The 27,070-nt window shown below is 44.4% G+C and overlaps 1 protein-coding gene across 1 annotated transcript; it reads left to right on the forward strand.

Moving 5' to 3' along the window:
* The first annotated feature begins 1,468 nt into the window (after window positions 1–1,468).
* On the forward strand, window positions 1,469–26,562 carry LOC134460652 (sterol 26-hydroxylase, mitochondrial). The gene is made up of 10 exons (XM_063213007.1): window positions 1,469–1,904; window positions 4,261–4,451; window positions 8,645–8,844; window positions 11,512–11,641; window positions 11,932–11,999; window positions 12,490–12,653; window positions 18,819–18,985; window positions 20,313–20,394; window positions 22,296–22,502; window positions 25,329–26,562. Exons 1-10 carry the CDS (start codon window positions 1,635–1,637, stop codon window positions 25,488–25,490), a joined length of 1,641 nt encoding a protein of 546 aa, XP_063069077.1. The 5' UTR covers window positions 1,469–1,634; the 3' UTR covers window positions 25,491–26,562.
* Window positions 26,563–27,070: the final 508 nt, after the last annotated feature.

Here is a 27,070-nt window from a genome sequence, read left to right on the forward strand (position 1 = left end):
GTAGTTTTTTTTGCAATTGATCGTATTGCTCACCATCCTTAAAATAAAATAATATAATAATAATAAAATAATAAACGGGTAGATTATACTGCACACTTAAATCTGCACAACAAAGTTGTGAGAATGTTTCGAATAACATTATTTCCTTAGCAGAAAGAATTCCACAACCGTGCTTAGCAGTACAGTGGTATTATTTGAAATTGAAACCTTGATCATTCAAAAGATTAGAATACAATTTGGTTTCTAAATTCATTCATTTTTAGTTGCGATGCTCTACTGCAGGCCTATATTTGACTGCATGCATTTCAATAAGAAAAATCATGAAAAAGATTTGGCAATGTAGATGCTACAACACTTAATATATTGTGTCTTTTTAATGTGAGTAGGCCTACTGTATGTAACAACTACCACAACTACAGTGCTCAGTGCTCTCAGTCCAGTTCGGACCACTAGGGCCTAGCCTATGGCAGTGGTTCATAACCTTTTTTTCTTAACGCACCCCCTTACCTGTGCCCAAGACAAGCCGTGCACCCCCATCATAAACTTCCACATTCGTATATGCACAAAAAAAATATTTAAGTGATTAATTACAATGAGTATTGCTATAGACATTAATCAATAGGCCTACCTTAATGACTTAAAATGGGGACGAAAACATCTTTTAATTTGGTCTTAATTTGACCTAATTACAATGTTTGCAAGCAAAATTTTGGTCACAACCTCAACATAGACAAACTTCTGTGCACCCCCTGAAATCTCTGGCGCACCCCCAGGGGGTGCCCGCACCCCGGGTTAAGAACCACTGCCCTATGGTAAACTACACTACGCCTGCTGTGCTGGTGTTGAGACACCTGTTCCATCTTCAAGTATTTCTTCTGCTACAGAGTTCAGTGATGGGCAAAAAGGGTTAATTGGTTACAATCCAGTGCCGGAGATTCCAAATTAGCCTTGTTTACCTGTCCAATTTAACCGAGTGATCATTCAGTCAAATTGGCTGAATTGGACAGGCCTAAACATTGGAATATGTGGCACTTGTGACTAATGATTCCATTTTGCCCATCACTGGTTAATAATGACATCCTGATATCTATAGCCTAAGCTATAATAAAATACACTATTTGTCTGTTTCTTTGTTCATACGTGATGATGTTAGGCCTATTGATTATGAATTGCAAACACTCATCAGGTTTTGCCATCCCAAAAGCCTAGACAACATTGTAATAATGTGTTCAATAGGCCTACCACAATTTCGGCAACGTCTGCTGCTTCTTTCTGTATCCAAGATACAATTAAGTTCATTCATGCAATCTGGAAAGTCTCCAATCGGGGATGATTTAAATGCACGGTTCAAAGTCTATGCCCATGATAATGTTGTGGATTGCACCAAGTAGCCAAAGGGGTTAAGTCCCATGGCAACGGCGCAGTTCACTCATACTGTTGCTAGACCGTCTCTGGTTCACTGTAGTTCAGAGGGGGTTGATTGTGACAGACAGATAGCAGACTAGCTGATCGGCTCCAAAGATCGCAGTGTGTGAGTGTTCTCGGCGCGTGAGGTTCGTTCACTGTCCCGGATAAACTGTAACCTTCCTTGGTCGGTGCACCGTGCAGCAGGCTACTTCGAACAAAGAGGGAAAATGTTCGGCAAGGCATTGCTAAGGACTGCGCTTCATGCTTGCAAACAGGACAGCAACATTGCCGGGACAAGGCTCGTCCTGCCAGCGCTTGTGAACGCCAGGGACAGACGACAAAGCGCGTCTTCAGCAGCCTCCTCTACAGCCGCTGTCCTAAATGAGAAAACAGAAACAAAACAGAAAACCATGGAGGACCTCGACGGACCGAGTTTCCTGACTTCATTGTATTGGCTTTTCGGAAAGGGTTACTTTCAGACAACGCACCAAATGCAAGTACGTTAATGTAAACAGCTCTGTGGCGTTGTTAGATATGCTGGCCCTCCGAAGATGTCTGCAAGCATTTGCAAACTTTGCATGGGTTATTGGTCTTTGCTGGCATGCTTGCCATAACCTATGATGGGCTACACGATATCGATTCGACAATCAATAGATACTGTGTGCCTGCGTGTACTGTAGCCTACGCTGCTGTCAGGTTGGTCACACCATTGAGTAGCCTACAAACAGTGACTGTTCTGTGGGAATTCATTGACAGACAGAGGCATTTACGGTGCACCCAAACAAACAAGGAGAGAGAGAGAGAGAGAGAGAGAGAGAGAGAGAGAGAGAGAGAGATCCAGAAGTAACGTATAAGTGTGAGAAGTTGAACCTTCAACTTTGCAGGCCACAAAAAATCATTTATGTCCTGCAAGTTTTGGTGTGTGGTGTGATTCAAAGTTATTTTAATCAAATAATAATAATAATATTCATGAACAAAAAAATATAGGCCCTATTGGTCTGAGTGGGTCAGACGGAAACAGCAAGAAAGAATGGGTTGGAGTAGCCCACCCTCCACCATAGCTATAGGAAGTAACTTTGGCTTAGCCTATATATACTGTAGCCTACAGTACAGCATTTCCTGTCTCCTTTGCTCCACTGGACTGCTTCCTGCCCTCCCCTTCATAGACATAGGCCTACATATAGGGGATATGGTTGTGCTCCCCTTCATAGACACACGGCCTATTAGGCCTACATATAGGGGATATGGTTGTGCTCCCCTTCAGGAAACTCCTCTCATTCTTGCCAGCTATAGGCCTACTTTTTTTTCATGCACCCTCTGCTTGAGTGTTTCAGCAGGAGTGAACACAATCTTTGTATTCCATTTGAAGTTAAACATTGTATGCATGGTATTTGTACTATAATATGTTATAGCCTACAAGATCTGGCAGACTATAAGTATAATATCTGCATTAAGACATCAACGCATTATAAATGTGTTGTTACTAGAATGGCAATGACCAAGTCATAATGTATTACTGAAGACTCTGTAATGTGGTAGAAGTGGTGTAGTACTAAGTTATAGAAATGTTTACACGAACAGCTAAGTATCAACTAATATTGAAGCAGGGGTGGGGAACCTTTGTCATTCGAGGGGCCACTTCAAATTCATCCGAGGTCTGTACTATGAACACAAGCCAGGATATCCCCCTGCACTTTAGGCCTATTTTAAAGGCAGCCACCTTTAAAACAGACCCACCTTCTCTAGGTCCCCTGAATATGACTTAATTGTATTGCAAATGTATTTTCTAACATTCCTTGACAAAATATGTAATTTTATATGAAGCTGCATAACATTACAATTATATCGGGGGCCAGATAATACGGCCTCAAGGGCTGCAAACAGCCCTGGAGACATACGTTCCCCACCCATGGTAAAGCCTTCCATCAGTGGCATGATATGCATTACGAAACACTGCATACTCAGGGCCGGCTAGATATGGCTGTAGCCGAGGGGACCCCTCCTTCCAGGGGGCCCCTGATTGGCCAATAGTGAAAAATTGAAAAATTCCTCCGTTATGTTGAGTGCAGTTGGTATTCAAGTGTGAAGAAATCCTGCACACTGTCCATTCCACCAACAAACTTTAATACAACGTTTCGGTCATCTGACGGTCGTGTTATTAAAGTTTGTTGGTGGAATGGACAGTGCGGGATTTCTTTACACAACCCCGCTGGGATAATATCCTACGCCCCTGTCCAACTACAGAGGTGTGCAAAAGCATCTTTGTTGAACTGAGTGCAGTTGGTAGACATGTTATCTGTAATTCCTAGTTTGATACTGCTATTATGTAAATTTGTTGCGAAATTTGCCTTCCGCAGGGACCATCAGCAACCTCTATCTTAGGGGCCCCAGGCCATCTTAATCCGACCCTGTGCACATACTAACACCAGTCTATCTATCTATCTATCTATCTATCTATCTATCTATCTATCTATCTATCTATCTATCTATCTATCTATCTATCTATCTATCTATCTATCTATCTATCTATCTATCTATCTATCTATCTATCTATCTATCTATCTATCTATCTATCTATCTATCTATCACTCTGGGTATCAGATTGAGCACAGCTGTGCGTGAAGATGAACGTGCAAAATAATACAAAAATGTGCCAGAAATGAAAGATTATGCAGGATTGCACACAGCATTTCCACTATTTTTAATTGTCCCCCTCAAGTTACATTTTAAGTGAAGTACTTTTTACTTTTACTTGAGTAGGATTTAGGTTAGGTAAAGATACTTTTACTTGAGTATAATTTTTCTTTCCACCTCTGATGCACCGGTCTGTTTACCTATCCCTTCCCATATCAGATTGAGCACAGCAAGATCTACGGTCCCCTGTGGAGGTCCAAGTACGGGCCGCTGGTGATCGTGAACGTGGCCAGTGCGGAGCTGATCGAGCAGGTGTTGAGGCAGGAGGGGAGGCACCCCATCCGCACCGACATGCCCCACTGGAGGGGCTACCGGGAGCTGCGCAACCAGGCCTACGGGCCCCTCACAGAGTGAGTAACAACCAGGCCTACGGGCCACAACCAGGCCTATGGGCCACAACCAGGCCTACGGGCCCCTCACAGAGTGAGTAGCAACCAGGCCTACGGGCCCCTCACAGAGTGAGTAACAACCAGGCCTACGGACTCCTCACAGAGTAACAACCAGGCCTACGGGCCACAACCAGGCCTATGGGCCACAACCACGTCTACAGGCCCCTCACAGAGTGAGTAGCAACCAGGCCTACGGGCCCCTCACGGGCCCCCTCACAGAGTGAGTAGCAACCAGGCCTACGGGCCACAACCAGGCCTACAGGCCCCTCACAGAGTGAGTAGCAACCAGGCCTACGGGCCCCTCACAGAGTGAGTAGCAACCACGCTTACGGGCCCATCACAGAGTGAGTGACTGGCAGTCAGCATGGGGACACCTCATGTGCCAAACCCACATAGCAAACTGGTTAGAGTAGAGCTGTGTTTCTCAAAGTGGGGCGGAAGCCCCCCTAGGGGGGCGCGGAGGTGGGCGGCCTCACATGCCTAGTCTAACAGTTTGTAAGTATGTTGATCACGACGGACACATCACGGAGGGGAGAAGAAGCGGCCTTGAGCCGAGGAACATTCCATCCCAAATAGTATACATTTTAACAGAAGTGCATGCCGTAGCTATGCAGTCACGAGGGCAGCCCAGTGCTACCTCGTGGGGGTGTATTAAGTGAAAGTGAAAGTGAAAGCCCATTGGGAAACTCCAACTCCCATTGTCATTGTGACACAGCACTCCACAGCACACAAGTGAACACTGCACACAACGAAATTGCATTTATGCCTCACCCGTGCAAGGGGGCAGCCCTCAGTGGCGCCCCATGGGGAGCAGTGCGGTGGGACGGTACCATGCTCAGGGTACCTCAGTCAGGGAGGAGGATGGGGGAGAGCACTGGTTGATTACTCCCCCCACCAACCTGGCGGGTCGGGAGTCGAACCGGCAACCTCTGGGATGCAAGTCTGACGCCCTAACCGCTCACCCATGACTGCCCATAACCAGGGTCAGATCAGGAGAACTACCAAATGTGACCGATGACCTCTTTCCCAGCCCACACACCAAAAACACTAATCCATGACTAGGCGAAAATGTGCAACAACTGCCCAAAAGTTGCCTAGAACTAGTTTTGGCCCTTGTCCACATCATACATATTCTTAGTTATTAGAGCCCTAAATAAAGCAAAAGACAGATTGGAACATTTATTAGCAAAATATGGATGTTCCATTGTTGTTTAATACACTTAAAATAATTAGGGGTCAAATTGACCCCAAGGAACACAGATGTAACCAAAATGTGTACAACACTTAGGGAGAACATTTTTGTGGACATTTTACTTTTTTCACATTGACCCCATATACAAAGTATTTAGGAAAAGTCATCAAAGATGAAGCCAAAGAATTATGTACTTCATGTATTTTTCAAACTTTAAACATTGAATGGGGTAAAATAGACCCCAAGGATAACAGGAGGGTTAAACCGTACCTCTTTGGTTTGACTTAAGTTTCCACACAGAAAGGGCCGTCAAGGGAGCACACACGTCGTTGGGGCTTTTTAAAAATGTAGCATTTATCCAACATTGCAATCCCAACATAGCAGATTGTCATTTCCAACAACAAGTACACAAAATGTAATCAAAATCCGTTCATAACCTTTGGAGTTATCCTGCTGACAGACAAACAGACAAACTAACGCGACCTGAAACATAACTTGCGTGGCGGAGGTAATAAGGATGAATGATAGAAGTGGGTGAGCACAAGAAAGATGAATAATAGCCTACACTTACCACACCGATAAACACTACAGAAAGGAATGTCCTGTGCTGTTGGATTTCACTGGAATATTTTGTTTGTTCCATGGTAGATGATGGTCAGTTGTATTTTTGTGAAAGGTGTAAATGAATAGTGTTTTTAAAGGGACACTGTGCAGGAAATGGTCAAAAAAGGTACTGCAACTATGCTGCTCATTGAAACTGGGCTGCCTTTTGCCAAATTTGATGTTCACATGTAAGTTTACTAAGTAATAAACAAATATTTTCTAGTATGGTCCAAGTACAGTAATTTTTGCAGCTAAAAATAGCTGTTTTTGGAAATTCAAAATGGCGGACCATGGAGAAGATCCCCCTTTTCATGTATGAAAAGTGCAATTTTTCCAGTCATAATGAATACTTAGAATTTGATGCGGGTGGTAAGTATTCATGAAAAAGGTAACATCAGTGAATGGGCAGCATGAATTCTGGAAATAAACAGAGGTGGAAAGAGTACAGAAAATGTGTACTCAATTAAAAGTATCTTTACTNTGCCTAAATTCTACTCAAGTACAAGTAAAAGTACCTATCTAAAAATCTACTCAAGTAAAAGTAAAAAGTACTTCACTTAAAATGTAATTTGAGTAAAAGTTACTTAGTTACTTTTAATTAGCTTTCCTCTTGAGAATGTCATGTTTATTTTTCTTGAATATCGTCCTCCATAACCTCTATCTCTTGCTTGGCACCAGCCATCATCCAATACATTGATCCAAGATAGTAAAATAGTGGAAATGCTGTGTGCCATCCTGCACAATCTTTCATTTCTGGCGGATTGTGGCATTATTGTGCATGGCATTTTGTCTCTCAGTCGTTTAATTTTACTCAGTACTCAGGCCAGGTTCCAGAACTTCCAGTGTAATTGAGTAAAGTACTTGGGTCAAAATGTACTCAAGTACAAGTAAAAGTATTAATTTTAAAAATTACTTAAAAAGTACAAAGTATTCATAAAAGCTACTCAAGTACAATACTTGAGTAAAAGTAATTAGTTACTTTCCACCCCTGGAAATAAACAACTAAAAATCTCAGACAGTGTCCCTTTAACACACACTGTGAGTTCACACCAGGGCTCTGTTTTGCCTCATCTGAAGACTTGCAAATGGATTTACCTGTTGAAACTGCTTTGTCGCTAGACACTATCACTGTGTTGCTACATTGAGTGCGTTGCAATATGCGACCTTGCCTCCTCCACTTGCTTGTCTCCTCGTACCAGGAAGTAATATGTCATGATGACATCACTGACAACAGCATTATATTTCAATATCTTGCAAAAGCTCAATTGTAGATTCTTTTTCTCATTTGCAATTGCGATGGTGAATGAAAAACAGTCCCTCAAAAGTTGTTGTGGCTAGGCTGACAGCTGGGAAACTTTATTGTTTTCTCCACGGAGGAGGGGTCAGAAGGCGGGGCGAGGAAACAAGCACAAGTGGAGGAGGCAAGGTCGCATATTGGAATGCACTCTTTGTGTTGCTGCTAGACACTATCAAATTACTATTCACAAAGAATAGGTCTGTGCAGGCCTGCCCGACGTGTTGTGCACTATTGCGCTCTTTAACACATCACAGTGAGTCATGAAGGTGTCACGTCAGATCAGGTGTACACACTCTGCCAGGGGTTGCGCAATGTGTCTGTCAGTGTAATTGTGTTGAAATTATGTCAGTTCTCAGGAACAGGACACGCTGTGTTGTGTTGTGCTGCTTGGGATGATATTCACTGATGGTTGACCGTTGATATTGGTGTCTCTTTTACAAGTAGACTGTAGTGAACTATTATATAAGAGGCATTACATACCAGATGTACCTTTAGCACAAAACAACCTTCTGTCTTTTCTTTTGTTAATTTATTTTTTATGGGCTTTATTTCGGATGGGACAGTGAAGAGCGACAGGAAGTGAATGTAGAGAGAGAGGTATGGCAGGGTAGGGATGGCAAATGACTTCAAATTATTCAAACCCTGGGTGCAACTGTTGGGCATGCAAGCCCAAATGTGGGGTGGCTTAGCGCACTGCGCCACAGCACCCCCGTCCTTGTACTGTATTATTGTTCTAATTGTCTATGTAACAGTAATTGTAAATGCATAACAATATCCTGTTGCTGATGGGTGGCGGCAGTGGCTGATTGAGGCTGAATTGTGTATTGTTTCACTGACACAGGGGGGGAAAAAACAACAAAATTTCATGTTGTATACACCTGCAATAGACAAGAACAGTGCTAACTTGTCACTCTTCATGTGTTGCCATCTTCACACGTGCAAAAGGAGAGAAGTGCCACACACTCCCGAGTTGCATAAATAAATATGTTTTTTTAATGTGACAATGTTTCGGCCATCTTCACACAACAATACACTTCATTGTGTTCCTCTGCTGTGTTCTAGAATGGGTGCGGAATGGCAGAGAATCCGCAGCATTCTAAACCCCAGGATGCTGAAGCCCAAGCATGTGTCGGCGTACACTAACGCCATCAACGATGTGGTGGCAGACTTCATCAAGAAAGTGGACCATCTACGAAAGACCACAGGGGACGGGGTGATGGTCAAGGATATGGCCGGGGAGCTGTACAAGTTTGCTTTTGAAGGTAATGCATTACCATTTCTTTTTCTTTTTTGTTGTGTGTCTTTTACGACTTTATTTGACAGGACATTGTGAGAGGTGTACAGGAAGCGAATAGGGAGAGAGAAGGGGAAGGGTCAGCAAAGGACCTGAGCTGGGAATCGGGCCGGGAATCGAACCTGGGTCAGCCGCATGGTGGACAAGTGCCCTACCGGTTGGCCACGGCAGGGCCAATGCATTACCATTTCATAACTAGCTAACTAACTAACTAACCAGGAAACCTGTCGCTTTTGTATGCTTACGTTCCTGTGCCAATGAAGTGATTGTTTTAGGTTGTTCAATGAAATGTTTGATGATATTCTACATTGAAAAGTAAAGGCCCTTCCACAAGAAAGATTGAGTCAACATTTTGTCACCTAACACTTGTAGGCTATCATGCGTGACAGCGCTCAGGTGCCAATGGTCGACTGACTAGAGGACCCCATATTTTCCTCCAAACTAACCAGGGGTCTGTTTCTCGAAAGCGTCTTTGCTATCATCGTTAGCAAAGTCCTTCGTAAGAGCGACTCAACTCTCTCTCGACAGCGACGCTCTCCACTGAATCCAAGTTAATGGTAAGACGGTCTTAAGACGGTCTTAAGATGGTTAGCAACGACAAGAATCGAGAAACGGACCCCAGGATAATAATATCATGATGACAATACTCTTCAACATGGGTGCTCTTTAGGTCAGTCAATATTTGGTTGGCCAGCCTAATTCCAAAATGAAGTATTTGCCAGGACTGTGTGTAGAAACTAGAAAGTGTCTGAAGTCATGATTTCTTATCTTTTCTTTCGTTTGCACTACTACCAGCGTTGCATTCTGGTCTCAGTGTAGAGCAGATCTTATCTGAGCTGTAGCCACAGCTCTTCCCTCTTAGGTAATGCTGGCACACATTATCTACACGCCAGGGCCACGCACAGTCCCTTTATCAATTATCTCAAGGTCAAGTTATGGTTTGTGGACAGCAGTGTGTGTGTGTGTGTGTGTGTGTGTGTGTGTGTGTGTGTGTGTGTGTGTGTGTGTGTGTGTGTGTGTGTGTGTGTGTGTGTGTGTGTGTGTGTGTGTGTATATGTGTGTGTGTGTGTGTCTGTGTGTGTGTGTGTGTGTGTGTGTGTGCGTGTGTGTGTGTGTGTGTGTGTGCGCGTGTGCGTGTGTGTGTGTGTATTGCGACAGACCTGCAATACCATGTCTCATAGCATGTTTCATAGAGAGAGCCTTTAGCGGTAGATATCAGTCATCTGTGGTGAGTCAGGATTGCCTTGAAGGCTTGGGCAAGGTCCTTGAAGAGCTGATGATGACCTTGATGATGACCTACATGTAGATGATGACCTTGATCAATTACACATAAGGATGAATGATAGAAGTTGGTGACCACAGGAAAGATGAATAGTACACTTATACCACTCCGTTAACCCCTTAAGGCGCGGCTTTATACATTTGTTGTTACCAGTATGGTAATGACCAAGTCGTGGTGCATTACTAAAGGGCCTGTGTTGTATCATAGTATTGTAGTGCTATGGTAGTTACATTTCAGTGACTATTACAGTGTGCCACTGGAGGTACGGCGCGCATTAAGGGGCTATATACTACAGAAAGGAATGTCCCGTGCTCTAGGATTTCACTGGAATATTGTGCTTGTTCGATGGTAGATGATTGTGAGTCTAAATTCGTGAAAGGCTTAAATGAATAGTGTTTAACGCACGCTGTGATCTCTTTTATGCATACGTAATTAATCAGGCAGCAGCACAGTGTGTCTTTAGATCATGTGATGCATAATCCTGTTCACACCAGGGCTCTGTTTTGCCTCAGCTGAAGACTTGCAAATGGATTTATTTTGTTTGTTCAATGGTAGATGGTCAGTCTATATTAGTGAAAATTTTAAATGAATAGTGTCACCAGGAGTCACCACCAGGAGAAGGTTCAAATTAAGTTCACAGGAAAAAAAGGCCTCAGGTAGCAGTTCACCCGAACAGCTGATTTGAAATTCTGCTGGATAGATTGTGTGTTCAAGGCTACAAGGTACCGTGACGCAACATATGGGAACGTGATGGCTATGACCTCATCATGTCACATTGGATTCAAAGTCACACTTTGGTTCAAACTAAAACTTTGGTTCATCAACTTGTAACTGTTTGAAAATCACTCCTGAGTATGCATGGACAGCAGACGGGTCAAGCACGTTTGTCAAAGCTGGGATGTGTTACTTGAAAATGTACTGTATCTTTTTTGAGGTCTTCTTGCACACCTCCCTTGGCCAGGTCAGGTGTGTTGGAGGGGAACCCCAGGGTCACTAACGCTAGACAACAAAAACGCTCCCACACACTGTCCTCATTTGCAAGTTTTTTTTGCAACGTTTCGGTCTTGTGACCTTCTTCAGCCAATTTCATCACAGAAATGTTTTTTAGTGGACGCGGTGGCTCAGTGAGCTAAGGCCCCATTACACCGATGACCCGGGTTCGATTCTTTATCCGACGTCCTTTGCCGCTCCTTCCTCTCTCTCTCTCTCTCTCTCTCTCTCTCTCTCTCTCTCTCTCACTCATTTCCTGTCACACTCTCTCACTGTCCTGTCCTGAATAAAAGCTAAAAAGCCCAAAAAAACTCATCTTAAAAGTATAGTTTATGAATTGCTGTGTGGTCCTCTCCTCTGTAGGCATCTCGTCTGTGCTGTTCGAGACTCGTCTGGGCTGCATGAACGAGACGGTGCCGGAGGAGACTGAGAAGTTCATCTTCTCGGTGGGGGAGATGTTCCGCCTGTCCCCCATCATCGTGCTCTTCCCCAGGTCATACATCAGTCGATTCTTTTTTTAAATCAGTCATAAGACTGCATAGAGTTATCACTCCATGTTAGTAGGATCCTCAAGTTATGTGGGTTGTATGTAATGTATGTATGCATGTATTTCTGTATATAGGCCTGTGTCCTCTGTTTTTTTCTTTTTTTGCCAGTTTTGCAATAGTCTTGTGATGTGATGTTATGTGTGTGTCCTGTCTTAAGCGAGTGTTGCTCAGGGACGCAAAAAGAATTTCAGTGAAAGCTGACAATAAAGTGTAATCGTATCGCATTGTGTCGCAGGTCCACCTGGCCCTACCTGCCTTTCTGGAAGCACTTTGTGGCCGTGTGGGACCACCTCTTCAACGTAGGTGAGACCGAGTCCTTCATAGTTTCCACTGTACTGTACTGCAGGTGAGGTAGATTCATTACATATCTCCTTACTGTGAGTGGGAAAAACAATAAGCTCTATCACCCCTTTAAAGGCTTTTTAAACAGACTCACGAGTGCCTCAGACCCTCTCTCTTAACTACAGTAGATCCTACTCTAGGTTGTGTGAGATTCTGAATTGTAAGTCATCACAAGAACTGTAAGTAATTGCAAAAATCTATCTCCATCCCTCCACCTCTCCCCTCCATCCCTCCACCTCTCCCCTCCATCCCTCCCTCCCTCCCCTCCATCTCTCCCCTCCATCTCCCTACCCCTCCATCTCTCCCCTGCACCCCTCCCCTCCCTCTCTCCCCTGCATCCCTCCATCTCTCCCCTCCATCTCTCATCCTTCCATCTCTCCCCTACCTCCATCCCTCCATCTCTCCCCTCCATCTCTCCATCCCTTCCTCCATCCCTCCATCTCTCCCTCAGCGGAGGACCTGGTGCGTCAGAAGATGCAGGAGATCCAGGAGCGAGTGAAGAGTGATGAGCCTGTGGAGGGAGAGTACCTGACGCACCTGCTGGTCAGCGAGCAGATGTCCGTACACGAGGTGCTGGGCAGCATCACAGAACTACTACTGGCCGGAGTAGACACGGTGAGTTTAGAAATATACACCTGTGTGTGTGTGTGTGTGTGTGTGTGTGTGTGTGTGTGTGTGTGTGTGTGTGTGTGTGTGTGTGTGTGTGTGTGTGTGTGTGTGTGTGTGTGTGTGTGTGTGTGTGTGTGTGATGTCCGTACACGAGGTGCTGGGCAGCATCACAGAACTACTACTGGCCGGAGTGGACACGGTGAGTTTATAGTGGTGTGTGTGTGTGTGGTACCAAGTGTCTAGTTCATGCCTGAGTACATATGAGTGCCTGAGTGTATATGGAAACTCAATTTTGAATTGCAGGCACAAATAAAGATGTGTGTGTGTGTGTGTGTGTGTGTGTGTGTGTGTGTGTGTGTGTGTGTGTGTGTGTGTGTGTGTGTGTGTGTGTGTGTGTGTGTGTGTGTGTGTGTGTGTGTGTGTGTGTGTGTGAGAAAGAGAGAGAGAGAGAGAGAGAGTGAGAGAGGGTGAGAGAGTGAGACAGAGACAGAGTGGTGATATTTTGCCGTACTGTGAAAAAAAGACTCTCACACACTCTCAAACACACGCACATTGGCACACACGCACATACGCAATGCATGCATGCATAACACGCTGTAATGAGGAAGATAGAGAGAGGGTGGCCTATTGGCTCTGTAAAAGTAGACTCATGCGGCTCATGAGGTTTCCAGGGGATAGACTTCCAGTTCCACATCACACTCTACACTCACAAGAGACTCAGCACTTTGTTACAGATGCAGCAAAACAACCAACTAAGCAATGCAGCACAAAGAAGGGCTGTCAGTGTTGAAGGGAGTTGGGTAACAGGACAGTGAAAGGAGCCGTGGAGATTAGGTGAAGGCAAGCGGAGGAGAAAGCCTGGGAAGCAGGTCTGGACTGGCCATGTGGCGTACAGGGTATTTCCTGGTGGGCAGACAGTCTTTAGTTGGTCACCAGGCGGCCGACCAATAAGCGAGCGATTTGCTGAGAGATGTCCAATCGTTTCAAACCAGAACTGAGTGCAATCCTCCCACCCTTCCAATCACGTCAGGTCAAAGAACCTCCAGACCGTGAATATTAATGAAGAGAAGTATTAATGGTGGGTCATCAGGGCTATGAATGAACTTTTTTCATCACTAGCCGAATTTAGCTGTTAACTGTACTAGCCAAACATACACTCACGGTCAGTCAAAGTGGCTACTAGTAAGCTTTCTTTTCTACCAGCCAAAGTGACATTTCACCAGCAAAAAAGGGGTTCCACGCGCTTCTGTTTTTACATCTGGTGCATCAACGGGAAACGTTAGTCCCTATGTTGTGCATTTGAATTAAAAAGAAAAAGCATCCCATCTGAGTTGCTCCGGTGTCTTCTCTTCATTCGAGATTTCACCAGCATTTGGCCGGTTGGCTGTTGTTCATTTAGAGCCCTGTGGGTCATACCAGGCCACCACACAAGTGCCCCAGCCTTATTGTGGCTCCAGTCCAGACCGGCTGGGAAGCAGACCAATGGTGTAGTCTACGTAGAACGCAGGTATACGGAGTATACCCACTTCCAAATTTTAGGGGCTTCAGTATACCCACTTAAAATTGATTGATCCATTATTTAGAATAGCATAAATATATACAGTATACCCACTTCAAAAAATGTTCAAATATACAGTATACCTACTACAAAAAACTACACCACTGAAGCAGAGTGAAGGGAGAAGGGAGGGGAAGTGAAGTGGTACAGGAGACATGCCAGGGGAAGCAGAGGAGATAAGGTCAGAGATTCTTTAAGTATAGAGATATGCCAATGTAATAGGTTGCTATGGGCACCTAACATGACCAGGTTCCGGTCTGCCTAAAGGGGCGTGTCATAATACTCCTAGCATTGAATAGAACAGTCCTTAGGTCTGCCTAAAGGGGGATTCCCCCCCCCTTGCAATAATAGAACCCGGAAACAACGGGCCAATGAAACCTCTCTCTCTCTACTCTCTCTGATAAGGTGGAGGGGAGCTGGGAGGGGATAGAGGGAAGCAGAGGAGAGATGGAGGAGGGGAGCTGGGAGGGGATACTAGAGGAAAGAATGAAGGGGGAGAGTATAGTAGAGATGGAGGAGGCGTGTGGGCGTGGGTGTGTGTGTGTGTGTGAGGGGGTGGCGTTGGAGGAGGAGTCGATGTACTCTTGTGTGTGCAGGCCCGACATTCTTTGGCAGATATGTGCAGACATTCCATTGCATTGCATATACTGTATACACACACGCGCACGCACACACACACACACACTAGAACAATAGATACACTATGCACACACACAAACCATTTATCTGAAGGTCTTATAACATTATTGTACTGATTCTCAGTCTGTGTCAGTTTATCGTTTGAAACAGGAAGTACCTACGCTGCAGTTTAAATAGACCCAGTAAGTGTACAGGCACTGTGTGGACACACAGTGTGTACATAGTTGCAAGTGTACCGATCCGGTACATAGCCTCTTAAAGTGATACTGCCCCATTGTTGGAAATAAGATTATTTTACACCTCTCCTTGAGTAAAACGATTGAGTTTTACCTTTCTCCTGTACTTTCAGCCGCCAGCTGGTCTCATAGGACTCAATGTTAATTGCTAGCTTGGAGGTCAAATTTGCACTGCCATAGGAGAGGTGTAAAAGAATCTTATTTCCAAAAATGGTACAGTATCACTTTAAGGCCTGCATTACCCTTGATTCTCATCTTATCTATTTGCCTTTGTTCCCCTTGGCAACAGTTAGGGCAAAACCTAGAGGGGTGATCATGTGAGAGGCTTTGGAACATGTGACCCGAGCGCAAATCCTTATACATGATTTAGACAAAAAAAATGTAAACTACTGCTATTTGAGTAATGCTACCTCTGAGAAAAGCTTGTATTTGTAATGGTGTTCAGTGTGTCCTTTGTCCTCTATTGGCTCTCAGGTGATCTTATATATTTTGCTAAAATTGCATTATTTAGTGTAGTTACATGTGAGAAATACCGAATTCCGATTTTAAGATGAATGTTGTCAGTATTTGTAGAGTCATCTAAACTCTTTATTTATTCCTAATGTGGCCGTGCTGCTGTACTATATAATCCATCTCTCATGTCCTTCCCCGTTTGACCCTTTGACCTCCAAAGGTTTGACCCACTGACCTTTGTCCCCCACCCACCTCACTCAGACATGTCAACACCATCTCACTGACCAATCAATAACTTGGACCTACTTACCTACTTTTTCATTCATGGTAAATGGAGAGCATTTATATAGTGCTTTTCCACTCCACTTCGACCAATCAGAGGACTTTAATGCCTCCCATTCACCCATTTACACTCACATTCACACACCGGTGGCAGTGGCTGCCACGCTCGGGACCACCCTGCCAACAGGAGAAATTTTGGAGGTAGGGTGCTCACATCCACAGGTAGTTGTCCAGGTGCCAGACAAAAAGTAGTAGGTATTGTGATGAAGCGGTCTGCACACTGTGTATTAACTCCAAAAATACTTTATTTCATTTAAACATATGGCAACGTTTCGATCCAACTCTGTTAATGAAATAAATGAAATAAAGTATTTTTGGAGTTAATACACAGTGTGCAGACCGCTTCATCACACTACGGGTTAAGTATCTTGCTCAAGGACACAACAATGGGGTCAGGCAGAGCAGGGCTTGAACCTGCAACCTTCTAGTATAGCCTCCAAACAGGTTCCTCTACCACCTGAACCACCAGCGCCCCAGTTCCTGCAGTTGCTTCATACACATAATCACATGGACTTATTTCCTCTATATGTGTTTATATATTTATATTTTCTTTATAAACATGGTGTTGACTGAGAGGAGGGGCAAGATACTGGCAGCCAACCACATGAGCTAATTTTTTGACCGACAGCGGTTTCCAACAATCAGAGATTGAGTTGTGCGCAGCCAAAGTCGCGCAGCCAAAATAAAACAACAAAAGAAAACCCATGTATAGTGCAGTAGTCATGTCCTGACCTCTTATTGCCTCAACAGTGCATCAGATATCAATATTGTCCTGACCTCTTTGACCCATTGATGATCTCTTGTGACCCCTGACTTCACACATACGACCCTCCATCTCCCAGACACCTTACCCTCAATCACATGGACTTGTTGCCTCCTTTTGCGAGTGCGTTGCAATATGCGACCTTGCCTCCTCCACTTGCCTCCTCCACTTGCTTCTCGTCATGATGACATCACTGACAACAGCATTATATTTCAATATCTTGCAAAAGCTCAATTGTAGAGTCTTTTTCTCATTTGCAATTGGGATGGTGAATGAAAAAAAAAACGAAGTCGCAGGCCGAACTCAACATTTATTTTTAGAAATTGACTAAAATTGTGCATACATGCAGTTCAGTCATAGTTAAATTTCACACTCACTCTTTCCCATCATATATGGTTGTTCAAATGTGTCTGTACATCCTGTGACACACCAAATTTCATGTTCAAGTCTTACGCTTTACATTAAGGATGTATGTGGGCCAGCTGTAATACATTTTTGAAACACCCCTAACTCCAGGGGTGGCCATTATTATTAGTTTACCACATTAAGTTTATAATAGAGATGCACCGGATCCTGATTTTTAGGATCCTGCCGGATACCGGATCCACTGCTTAAGATCCTGCCGGATCCGGAACCGGATACCGGATCCTACGAAAGAGTTGAAACACATAGTTTACTCGCAGGCTCAAGCTATTTTTTAGACTCATTGGCTTACTGACAAACTGCCTGCAACGGCCGCTTCCAAAGGGCTCTCACTCCATGCAGTGATTGGGGTTGTGAAAGACTGACTGAAAAGCCTAGGCTACGTAAAAACTAGAGATGCACCAGATCCTGATTTTTAGGTAACTGCCGGATACCGGATCCACTGCTTAAGATCCTGCCGGATCCGGATCCTGTGAAAAACCCCATTATCCTGCCTTTGTAACGGAGGCTAACTAGCACAGAGTTGGCGTGGAACGTTGGTAAACCTCCCTCCGATAGCCTCATACAGTCTTGTGCCGTTGGGCCGAGAGACTAGTCTCTTGGCCCAGCGGTATCGTACTGTGTCTCCCATTGCCGAACCGTTGTAGTTGACGAGGTCGCACGTTCGATCCCCGAGGGGGGTGAACAGGTGCAAGATGACCTCCGTCACAGTGGTGCCGCTGACCCGGGATGGGAGTGAGGTTTAAGGGGGAGAGTGTAACGGAGGCTAACTAGCACAGAGTTGGCGTGGAACGTTGGTAAACCTCCCTCCGATAGCCTCATACAGTCTCGTGCCGTTGGGCCGAGAGACTAGTCTCTTGGCCCAGCGGTATCGTACTGTGTCTCCCATTGCCGAACCGTTGTAGTTGACGAGGTCGCACGTTCGATCCCCGAGGGGGGTGAACAGGTGCAAGATGACCTCCGTCACAGTGGTGCCGCTGACCCGGGATGGGAGTGAGGTTTAAGGGGGAGAGTGTAACGGAGGCTAACTAGCACAGAGTTGGCGTGGAACGTTGGTAAACCTCCCTCCGATAGCCTCATACAGTCTCGTGCCGTTGGGCCGAGAGACTAGTCTCTTGGCCCAGCGGTATCGTACTGTGTCTCCCATTGCCGAACCGTTGTAGTTGACGAGGTCGCACGTTCGATCCCCGAGGAGGGTGAACAGGTGCAAGATGACCTCCGTCACACCTTTTCCGGATCCGGTGCATCTCTAGTTTATAATAGTGGCTAAAGGGCCTGTGTCAATAGTGAAAAATATTGCTTTTTCTGCAGATTGTTATGAAATGTATGTAGATGGAAACAGTAACCTCAATTTAATCTTAACATCTGAAGGGCCCTGTCTTGGGTAGTCATTTTAGGAATGCTGGGTGGGGGTATCATTTTGGATTTAAAACAAGATATTTTTCTTGTTATGGCTCCCTTCTTGTAAATGCTCCAGATTCTCAGTGGGCCGCATGTTTGCCCACCTCTGCCCTAACCGCTTCTAATACCTCTAACCCCTCTCTCCCTCTCTCTCTCTCTCTCTCTCTCCCTCTCTCTCTTTCTCTCTCTCTCGCTCCATCCCTCTCTCTCTCTCCCCCTCTCTCTCTCTCTCTCTCTCTCTCTCTCTCTCTCCCCCCACACTCTCTCTCTCTCTCACACACCCCTCTCTCTCTCTCTCTCTCTCTCTCTCTCTCTCTCCCTTTCTCTATCCCTCTCTCCCTCTCTCTCTCCCCCAGACGTCCAACACCATCTCGTGGGCGCTGTACCACCTGGCGCGTGAGCCGGCCATCCAGGAGCAGCTGTACGCGGAGGTGGAGCGGGTGTGTCCCGGGGACGCCATACCCTGCAGCGACGACATCGCCAAGATGCCCCTGCTCAAGGCCATCATCCGGGAGACACTACGGTGGGGAAAAACACTTCCTTTTTTATCATGTTGATGTTGGATTTGTTGAGTTTGTAAACAAGTATGTCAGTAAATACAGTACAACTAGTAGCCGGGTACTGATGATTTTGTGAAAGTTAAAAAGCAGCGACTAGATAGACAAGATGCCCCTGCTCAATGCCATCATCCGGGAGACACTACGGTGGGGAAAAACACTTCCTGTTTTATCATATTGATGTTGGATTTGTTGAGTTTACAAAGAAATGTGTCAGTAACAGTGCAGCTAGTAGAGGGGTATTGATGATTTTATGAAAATAAAAAAGCAGCAGTGACATGGCCAAGATGCCCCTGTTCAAGGCCATCATCCGGGAGGGGAAACACTTTCTTTTTTATCATATTAATATGAGGTGAGCACAGAGAGCACTGATGATAGTAGAAAACTGAAACGTTTGCTCAAGAAAAATACTTGTGCTTGACCTTAGTGTCGAACCTGCTGTCACCCTGGGTTTGTTGAGTTTACAAACAAATGTGTCAATAACAGTTCAACTACTGTAGTAGCGGGGTATTGATGGTTTTGTGAAAGCAATAAAAGCAGCGACTACATCGCCAAGATGCCCCTGCTCAAGGCCATCATCCGGGAGACACTACGGTGGGTACAGTGATCCAAGTTGTATTGCCAAGTGCTGAAAGACATTTGTGTAGTCCAGTATATCAGAGTTTTGATGGTGGTTGTGTCTTTGTATTTATAGGCCATCATCTGGCAGTCACACCACTATTCCACTTGAAACCTGTTGAGTAACCTTTAATGTTTTAAATGGCACAACTGATTCTGTCATCCACCCTCATCTATGGCTGATGCACCCTTAAGCAAAGCCACATCTAAGCCCACATTGCTCCAAGGAACTCTGGAGTATCTATCTAATTCACTCTTACTGTAGGGGCAGACAGCAGGCGTTGAAGGCTTGGAAAGTGGCGGAAGTAACTGACTTTATGGAAGAGAAAGTGGCAGAAGCATCAACAGTCTGCTGCAAAAGCGTTTTATAGCGCAGAGAGTGTCAGAAGCATTACAAGAAAAGATGAACTCCACCGAAAATTATGTAATGAGCTCGGCAATAGTAGGCGGCAAACAATGCATTGTTTACATTTTTTCCTAAACACAAGCTTTGGTTGGTCGCTCTCCTTCATCGAAGGTTTTCAGGTTTGCCGTGTTCGTCGCCCCTGATCTGTGCTTTCCAAGCGGGTCTCTGCAGCGTTTTAGCTCTTTCATCGCGTGCTGTGTGTCCGCACAGTAACATCTACATGTCATGTAATCTTGTGACTGAGTTGTAATGTTGTTTGTGTTGTTCAGGTTATACCCAGTGGTGCCTGGAAACGCCCGCATTACTGCTGAGAATGAGATCGTGGTGGGCGGACATCTCTTCCCTAAACAGGTTAGTAGTCATATGTGCATCATAAGGGCTGTCATATTTGCACCATTTACATCGGAACAGCAGTGTAGATATACCATGTGTTATACGTATTCATAATCATACTTTCTGTTTCCCAGTAGTAATGTATGTGATTGAATCGAATCGCATCATATTTGACATAAGATTGAATTCTGATGCTGGCAAATCATCCGTCTTGGTACTTCTTGATTTGAGTGCTGCTTTCGATACAGTTAATCATTCTATACTACTACATAGACTGGAACACTGGGTTGGCTTTACGGGCATAGTGATCGACTGGTTAAAATCGTACTTACAACAAAGAAGTTTTTTTGTCGCCATTGGAAGACATACTTCATCACCAATGTCTCTGGATTGTGGGGTCCCCCAGGGCTCCATTCTGGGACCACTACTGTTCAATCTGTATATGTTGCCACTGGGACACATTATCGAGAATAACTCCATAAATTACCATAGCTATGCGGATGATACCCAGCTCTACTTATCTATGTCCCCAAATGACTATACCCCCCTTGAATCACTCTATCATTGCATGGACCAAATTAACAAATGGATGTCTCACAATTTCCTCCAGCTGAACACAGATAAAACTGAAGTAATTATATTTGGGAAAAGAGAGGAGAGACAAAAGATTGCTACTATCCTTGAAACGAAGGGACTGAAAGCAAGGGAAACAGTTAAAAATCTTGGGGTCCTCATTGACAGTGACCTAAACTTCAACAGTCACATGAAAGCTATTACTAAGTCTGCATTTTATCACATAAAAAACGTCTCTAAATTTAGGGGCCTGATGTCTAAACATGATCTGGAGAAGCTAATACATGCCTTTATTTCTAGTAAAGTTGATTACTGTAACAGTCTTTTTACTGGCCTCCCCAATAAAACCATTAAACAGCTTCAACTTGTACAAAACGCAGCTGCAAGGGTTCTTACAAAGACAAGGAAGTTCGACCACATTACTCCAATTTTAAGATCGCTGCATTGGCTCCCAGTAAGCTACAGAATTGATTTTAAGGCTATGCTACTTGTGTTTAAATCACTAAATGGAATGGGACCCACATATCTACTGGATATGTTTCAGCTGTATGCACCAACTAGGTCACTAAGGTCAACGGAGAAGAATTTGCTGGTGATTCCAAAAGTCAAAACAAAGTGTGGAGAGGCAGCCTTTAGCTTCTATGCTTCAAAGCTTTGGAACCAGCTTCCAGATGACATAAAAAATGCACCCACTATTGATAGCTTTAAATCTAGACTCAAGACAAAGCTGTTCTCAGATGCTTTCCCCTAGCTTAAATTACTTATTCTTATTATTTTTATTTTTTATTTAATTTGTTTCATTTTATTTTATTTTATTATTATTTTTACCTTATGTTTTATCTTAATGTTTTAAAATGTTTTTGACTCTAATTCATTTCCTTCTTTCTTCCCTGTTTCCTTTCATTTACATTTGTTAACTTTGTGAAGCACATTGAGTTGCACCTGTGTATGAAATGCGCTATATAAATAAACTTGCCTTGCCTTGCCTTGCCTATTTGTGGGGCATTCTAAAGTATCGAAATTGATCGAATTGCTGGCCCCTGCCCAATAACTTAATAAAAGTGGAAAAGTAATTGGGGGAAAAAATCGTATTGCATCGTATTGTATCATGGGGCATTCTTTAGAAAATCGAAAGTAATCGAATCGTATATTGCATCAAATAATAAGATATCGATATTGAATCGTATCGTCATGGAGGCTGTGATTTACACCCCTAAGTACTACACTACTATGACATAACACAGGGCCTTAAGTAATGCACTATAACTTGGTCATTGCCATTCCGGTAATTTATAACGGTGTGTCTTTCGGGCTTAATCCTGTCTCCTCTCCGTCCTGTCTACCAGACGTTGTTCCACCTGTGCCACTACGCGGTGTCGTACGATGAGAAGGTGTTCCCCGACCCGCACGCCTTCCTGCCGCAGCGCTTCCTGCGCGGGGCGGATAAGCAGCTGAACCAGCACCCCTTCGGCTCTGTGCCGTTCGGCTTCGGCATCCGGGCCTGTCTGGGCCGCCGCGTGGCCGAGCTGGAGATGTACCTGGTCCTATCACAGGTGAGAACACACACACACACACACACACACACACACACACACACACACACACACACACACACACACACACACACACACACACACACACACACACAAACACACACACACACTGTACACCGCGTGGCCGAGCTGGAGATGTACCTGGTCCTATCACAGGTGAGAAGCAGTCGACACACACACACACACACACACACACACACACACACACACACACACACACACACACTGTAAACCGCGTGGCCGAGCTGGAGATGTACCTGGTCCTATCACAGGTGAGAACACACACACACACACACACACACACACACACACACACACACACACACACACACACACACACACACACACACACACACTGCCGAGCTGGAGATGTACCTGGTCCTGTCACAGGTGAGAACGAAGCAGTCGACACACACACACACACACACACACACACACACACACACACACACACACACACACACACACACTGTAAACCGCGTGGCCGAGCTGGACATGTACCTGGTCCTATCACAGGTGAGAACACACACACACACACACACACACACACACACACAGACACACACACACACACACACACACACACACACACACACACACTGTACACCGGGTGGCCGAGCTGGACATGTACCTGGTCCCATCACAGGTGAGAAGCAGTCGACACACACACACACACACACACACACACACACGCATACACACACACACACACACACACACACACACGCATGCACATGCACGTACACACTCACACACACACACACACAGGGATGCACGCATACACACACGCACACACTGTACACACTGTACACACAGTGAAACGCACGCACACACACACACACACACACACACACACACATTGCTGTTTGGCTGTTCTGATTTTGCGATGCCTTTGTCTACCTTGCGTCCCTGTACGTAATTGTACTGTAGGTTCTTTATGTCCACATTTCATAAGTCATTGTGGATAAAAGCATAATGCAATTTAAAACATCAGATACTGTATAGTATTAAGTTCCGTTGTATTATTCTGTCTGTATCAGACAGATCTCGGTATAGCTGAGGTGCTTAATCTCTTTTCAAGTGAAAGGAAAATAACGGTAGGGACACATAGACGCGAATTTGCGAACTTTGCCATTCATTCCTATGAGAGAGGCGAAGGCAAGCGATGGCAAGCGAACAGGGGCGAAGCGAAGCGAAATTATTAAAGAAAGTTTAATGTTATGCAAATGAGGAGCAAATTCGCCTGCCGCGGCCCAATCAAATCAGCAACATAACTGTTCCATTCCATTTGATTCGCCACAACGACGTGATGACGGTTGGATTTCGCCCCTCTTCGCTTTGCTTGCTTCGCCTCCTATGTGTCCCTACCGTTAATGTCCGCAACACTGTTTTGCGGACCTTAATTTTCCTTTCAGTTGTCTTCTGTTTGGTTCAGCACCTATGCTACTGACGTGCGCACATTCCCTGACATTTTGTGCTTCTCTTTTAAATCAGTTGAAAAAGGCAGTCAACATTGCTTTGAATTGAGTTTCTCGTAATGTTTTTCAGAAAGGTTGACACCAGTCTGATTCGTAGAATAGAATGAAAACATCAGTGCTTTTATGACGGGCATTGTAGGGCAAATGACAGAATGTCAATGTCAGGGGCAGGCTGTCTACCACTCGGGCGTGGAAAACACACTAGGTTAAACCCAATGGAACCAGTCGCGCACACACACACACACACACACACACACACACACACACACACACACACACACACACACACACACACACACACACACACACACACACACACACACACACACACACACACACACACACACACACACACACGGTTAAACCCAATGGACCCACAGTGCAAAGCTATTAGTGTATCGACGAGGTCACGGGGGCTATGCTGTTTCATTGGACTCTAGTAACAGCCCTTCATCCTGGCTCACTTGGTTTGCTCACCACGTTGTTTCAAGGACGACACACACATCAACACACATATACATACACACACACACACACACACACGAGCACACACACACGAACACACACCTACACACCTACATAGACAGACCGGTCTTTGAGAGACCTTCACCTTTGGTCTGGGCTAATTTGTGTAGATAGCCAGATAGCAAGCCGGCCCGATAGCAATGTGGCCATCAATAAATAACTCAGCTGCCCTACGATAAGTCAAGTCAAGTCAAGTGTACTTTATTGTCAAAAACTATCTAACAGGGTTAGCACAGAAGTTTGAAATTGCGTTTGACCAGTCTCCAATGTGCAATAAATAGCAAAGGAGGCTGCTAGTATCAACCCTAAGAGGAGAATAGGAAAAAAAACAGTTAAAGTAGAGACACCATCAAAGCTGAATGAACTATCCAGCTACATACTCATCTATGAATAATATACTGTAGGTCAGTGATTCTCAAAGTGTGGTCCGGGGTTGTCCGCGAAGGGATATCTACTTTTCCAAGTCGAGCTACCAGTAGGCTTGTAACATTATTACAAATTTAAACATAGCTGAAGTCATATTTTCACCACAATAACACAGACTTGTTAATGTGAATAGAATAGAAAGTGAACTGCATCGAAATTAATAGTTAAATTAGCACCTGTCAACTGTCAATTTAGTGGACTGGTGGTCCCTGAACATTTTTGGGTGGACAAAGTGGTCTTCGGACTGAAAAAGTTTGAGAAACACTGCTGTAGGTCGACACTACTCTGTTACATTACGCTACATTATGTCTACATTACGTTTAACATTCAACTCTGTTGGATCATCACTGTGTTTTAATCATTTTTAACCATTTCTTTTTCATTGTGTCCTTTGCAGTTAGTGAAACACTACGAAATTCGTCCGGACCCCGAGGGCACGACCGTCAAGCCAATCACGCGGACGCTGCTGGTCCCGGCCACGCCCATCAATCTGCTGTTCCTGGACAGGAGAGCAGCACAGGAGGAGGAGCCAAGGGAACCTCAGGCCGTTGCCATGTGAACCACGGAATCAGTATGATTCCACAATCCCCACACACACCTGGAGAAGCTAATGCTAGCTCTGAGGCATTGTCATGTCACTTCGGAACTTTTCCGTTATTCCACTTAACCGTTCCACTTAACACTCACAATGCAAATCAAACAGTGTATATTAGCAAGCTAATAGACATCTGAAAAAATGCACCGCACCCTGTGATTGTGTCCAAAATGCTCACTACTCTGCATTCACTACAAAGTGTGCTACATAGGCTGTGAATTACATTTTTTCCCTACATACTGTTGTGCACAGTATAGTGAGCAAGTGATATTTTGGGATTGGCTTGTGTCTGTTTGCTAGTTGAAATGGCATTACATTGAATCTGTATCATACTGTGTAGGGCATAGTGCTGTGCTAGTCACCTTGCACTTGCTACTCTTTTGTACTGGTTGCTAACATGGAGCACTATTTTCACTGAGCTATTTCAAGTAATAATGGAATTTTATATTTTCTTACGGTTTTATAATTGTATGGATATTACAATTAATTTTACAATTTATTTCTAAAACTATTCCTGTTTTCAGAATCTACTAGGACTGATCTACACTACCAGCAGTTTGCTATGAATGCATACCGTAGGGGAAACACACAATTTTCCTTTTCGCCCATATGAAATATTTTGTTTATAGATTACTTTTATTGTACATAACCTTTAATGTTTAAGGTAATTGTTTTATGGATTTGGTTAAAGATCTAACCAAGCGTTCTCTGCCCACCTTGCAGTGCATGTAGAAATGGTAGCCTGACTATGGCCACTGCAAAGCTTACGTGTGCTTAGTCTGGCCAAGCTGATGTGCTAGCTGATGTCTTAAAGGTGCATTTCTATTAAATGTCTTTGGACGAAGCTACAACCAATCGCATCTGTCATTCCGATAATGTATGCATTGCGATTAATCCCAAAATTGCTGCTCACATAACAATCGGTGCTCATATACTCACGTCACTGCATTACATTGTCTTTGTGTTTTCTTATGTATTTATGTATGCTACTGGACACCTTAATTTCCTAATAATAAATACCCTAACATACTCTACACCCAATGGCTGTGCAATGAGTTCCCCAAAGCTTTGGAGATAGCTGAAATGATAGATAAGTAGCTTGGCCAGAATTATTTGATGGGGAAATTCTGTGGAGCATCACAGGAAGTATTAGCCTGACTCTCGCCAGGCCCTTGTGTATTTCCACACTGCTCGGTGAGCTCACACAAGGGTCTGGAGGACCATTGGATTCACCCTGCTCCCAAACCAAAATGCATTAGAACCCATCTGGACTGCAGGATTCTCATAGATGTGGCATACAGTTGTCAAAAAAAATAGTGGAGAAGGGAAAAGTATGTGAAAAGCAACAGTTGTCTCAGCAAAAATGACAGATGAACAATGACAATGGAGTCACTCATCGACATGGATTCTGAAAATGTAACTGTATTTCGAATCTGTGAGTAGTTAAAGTATCAGTTCATTAAAAAATGTCAGACAAGTGTTTCCCCAATTACGTATTTCCCCATGCGCTGTTTTTAAAAAAAACATTTTTTTAAATCTTTGGC

The sequence above is a fragment of the Engraulis encrasicolus genome, chromosome 13 (assembly GCF_034702125.1).
Source record: "Engraulis encrasicolus isolate BLACKSEA-1 chromosome 13, IST_EnEncr_1.0, whole genome shotgun sequence".
Classification (NCBI taxonomy): Eukaryota; Metazoa; Chordata; class Actinopteri; order Clupeiformes; family Engraulidae; genus Engraulis; species Engraulis encrasicolus.

Excerpts from the sequence above, each read along its gene's own strand:
- LOC134460652 (XM_063213007.1), top strand. The coding sequence starts at position 1,635 with ATGTTCGGCAAGGCATTGCTAAGGACTGCGCTTCATGCTTGCAAACAG. Across the intron at positions 4,452-8,644 it reads GCCTACGGGCCCCTCACAGA|AATGGGTGCGGAATGGCAGA; the intron begins GTGAGTAACAAC and ends GCTGTGTTCTAG. Across the intron at positions 8,845-11,511 it reads GTACAAGTTTGCTTTTGAAG|GCATCTCGTCTGTGCTGTTC; the intron begins GTAATGCATTAC and ends TCTCCTCTGTAG.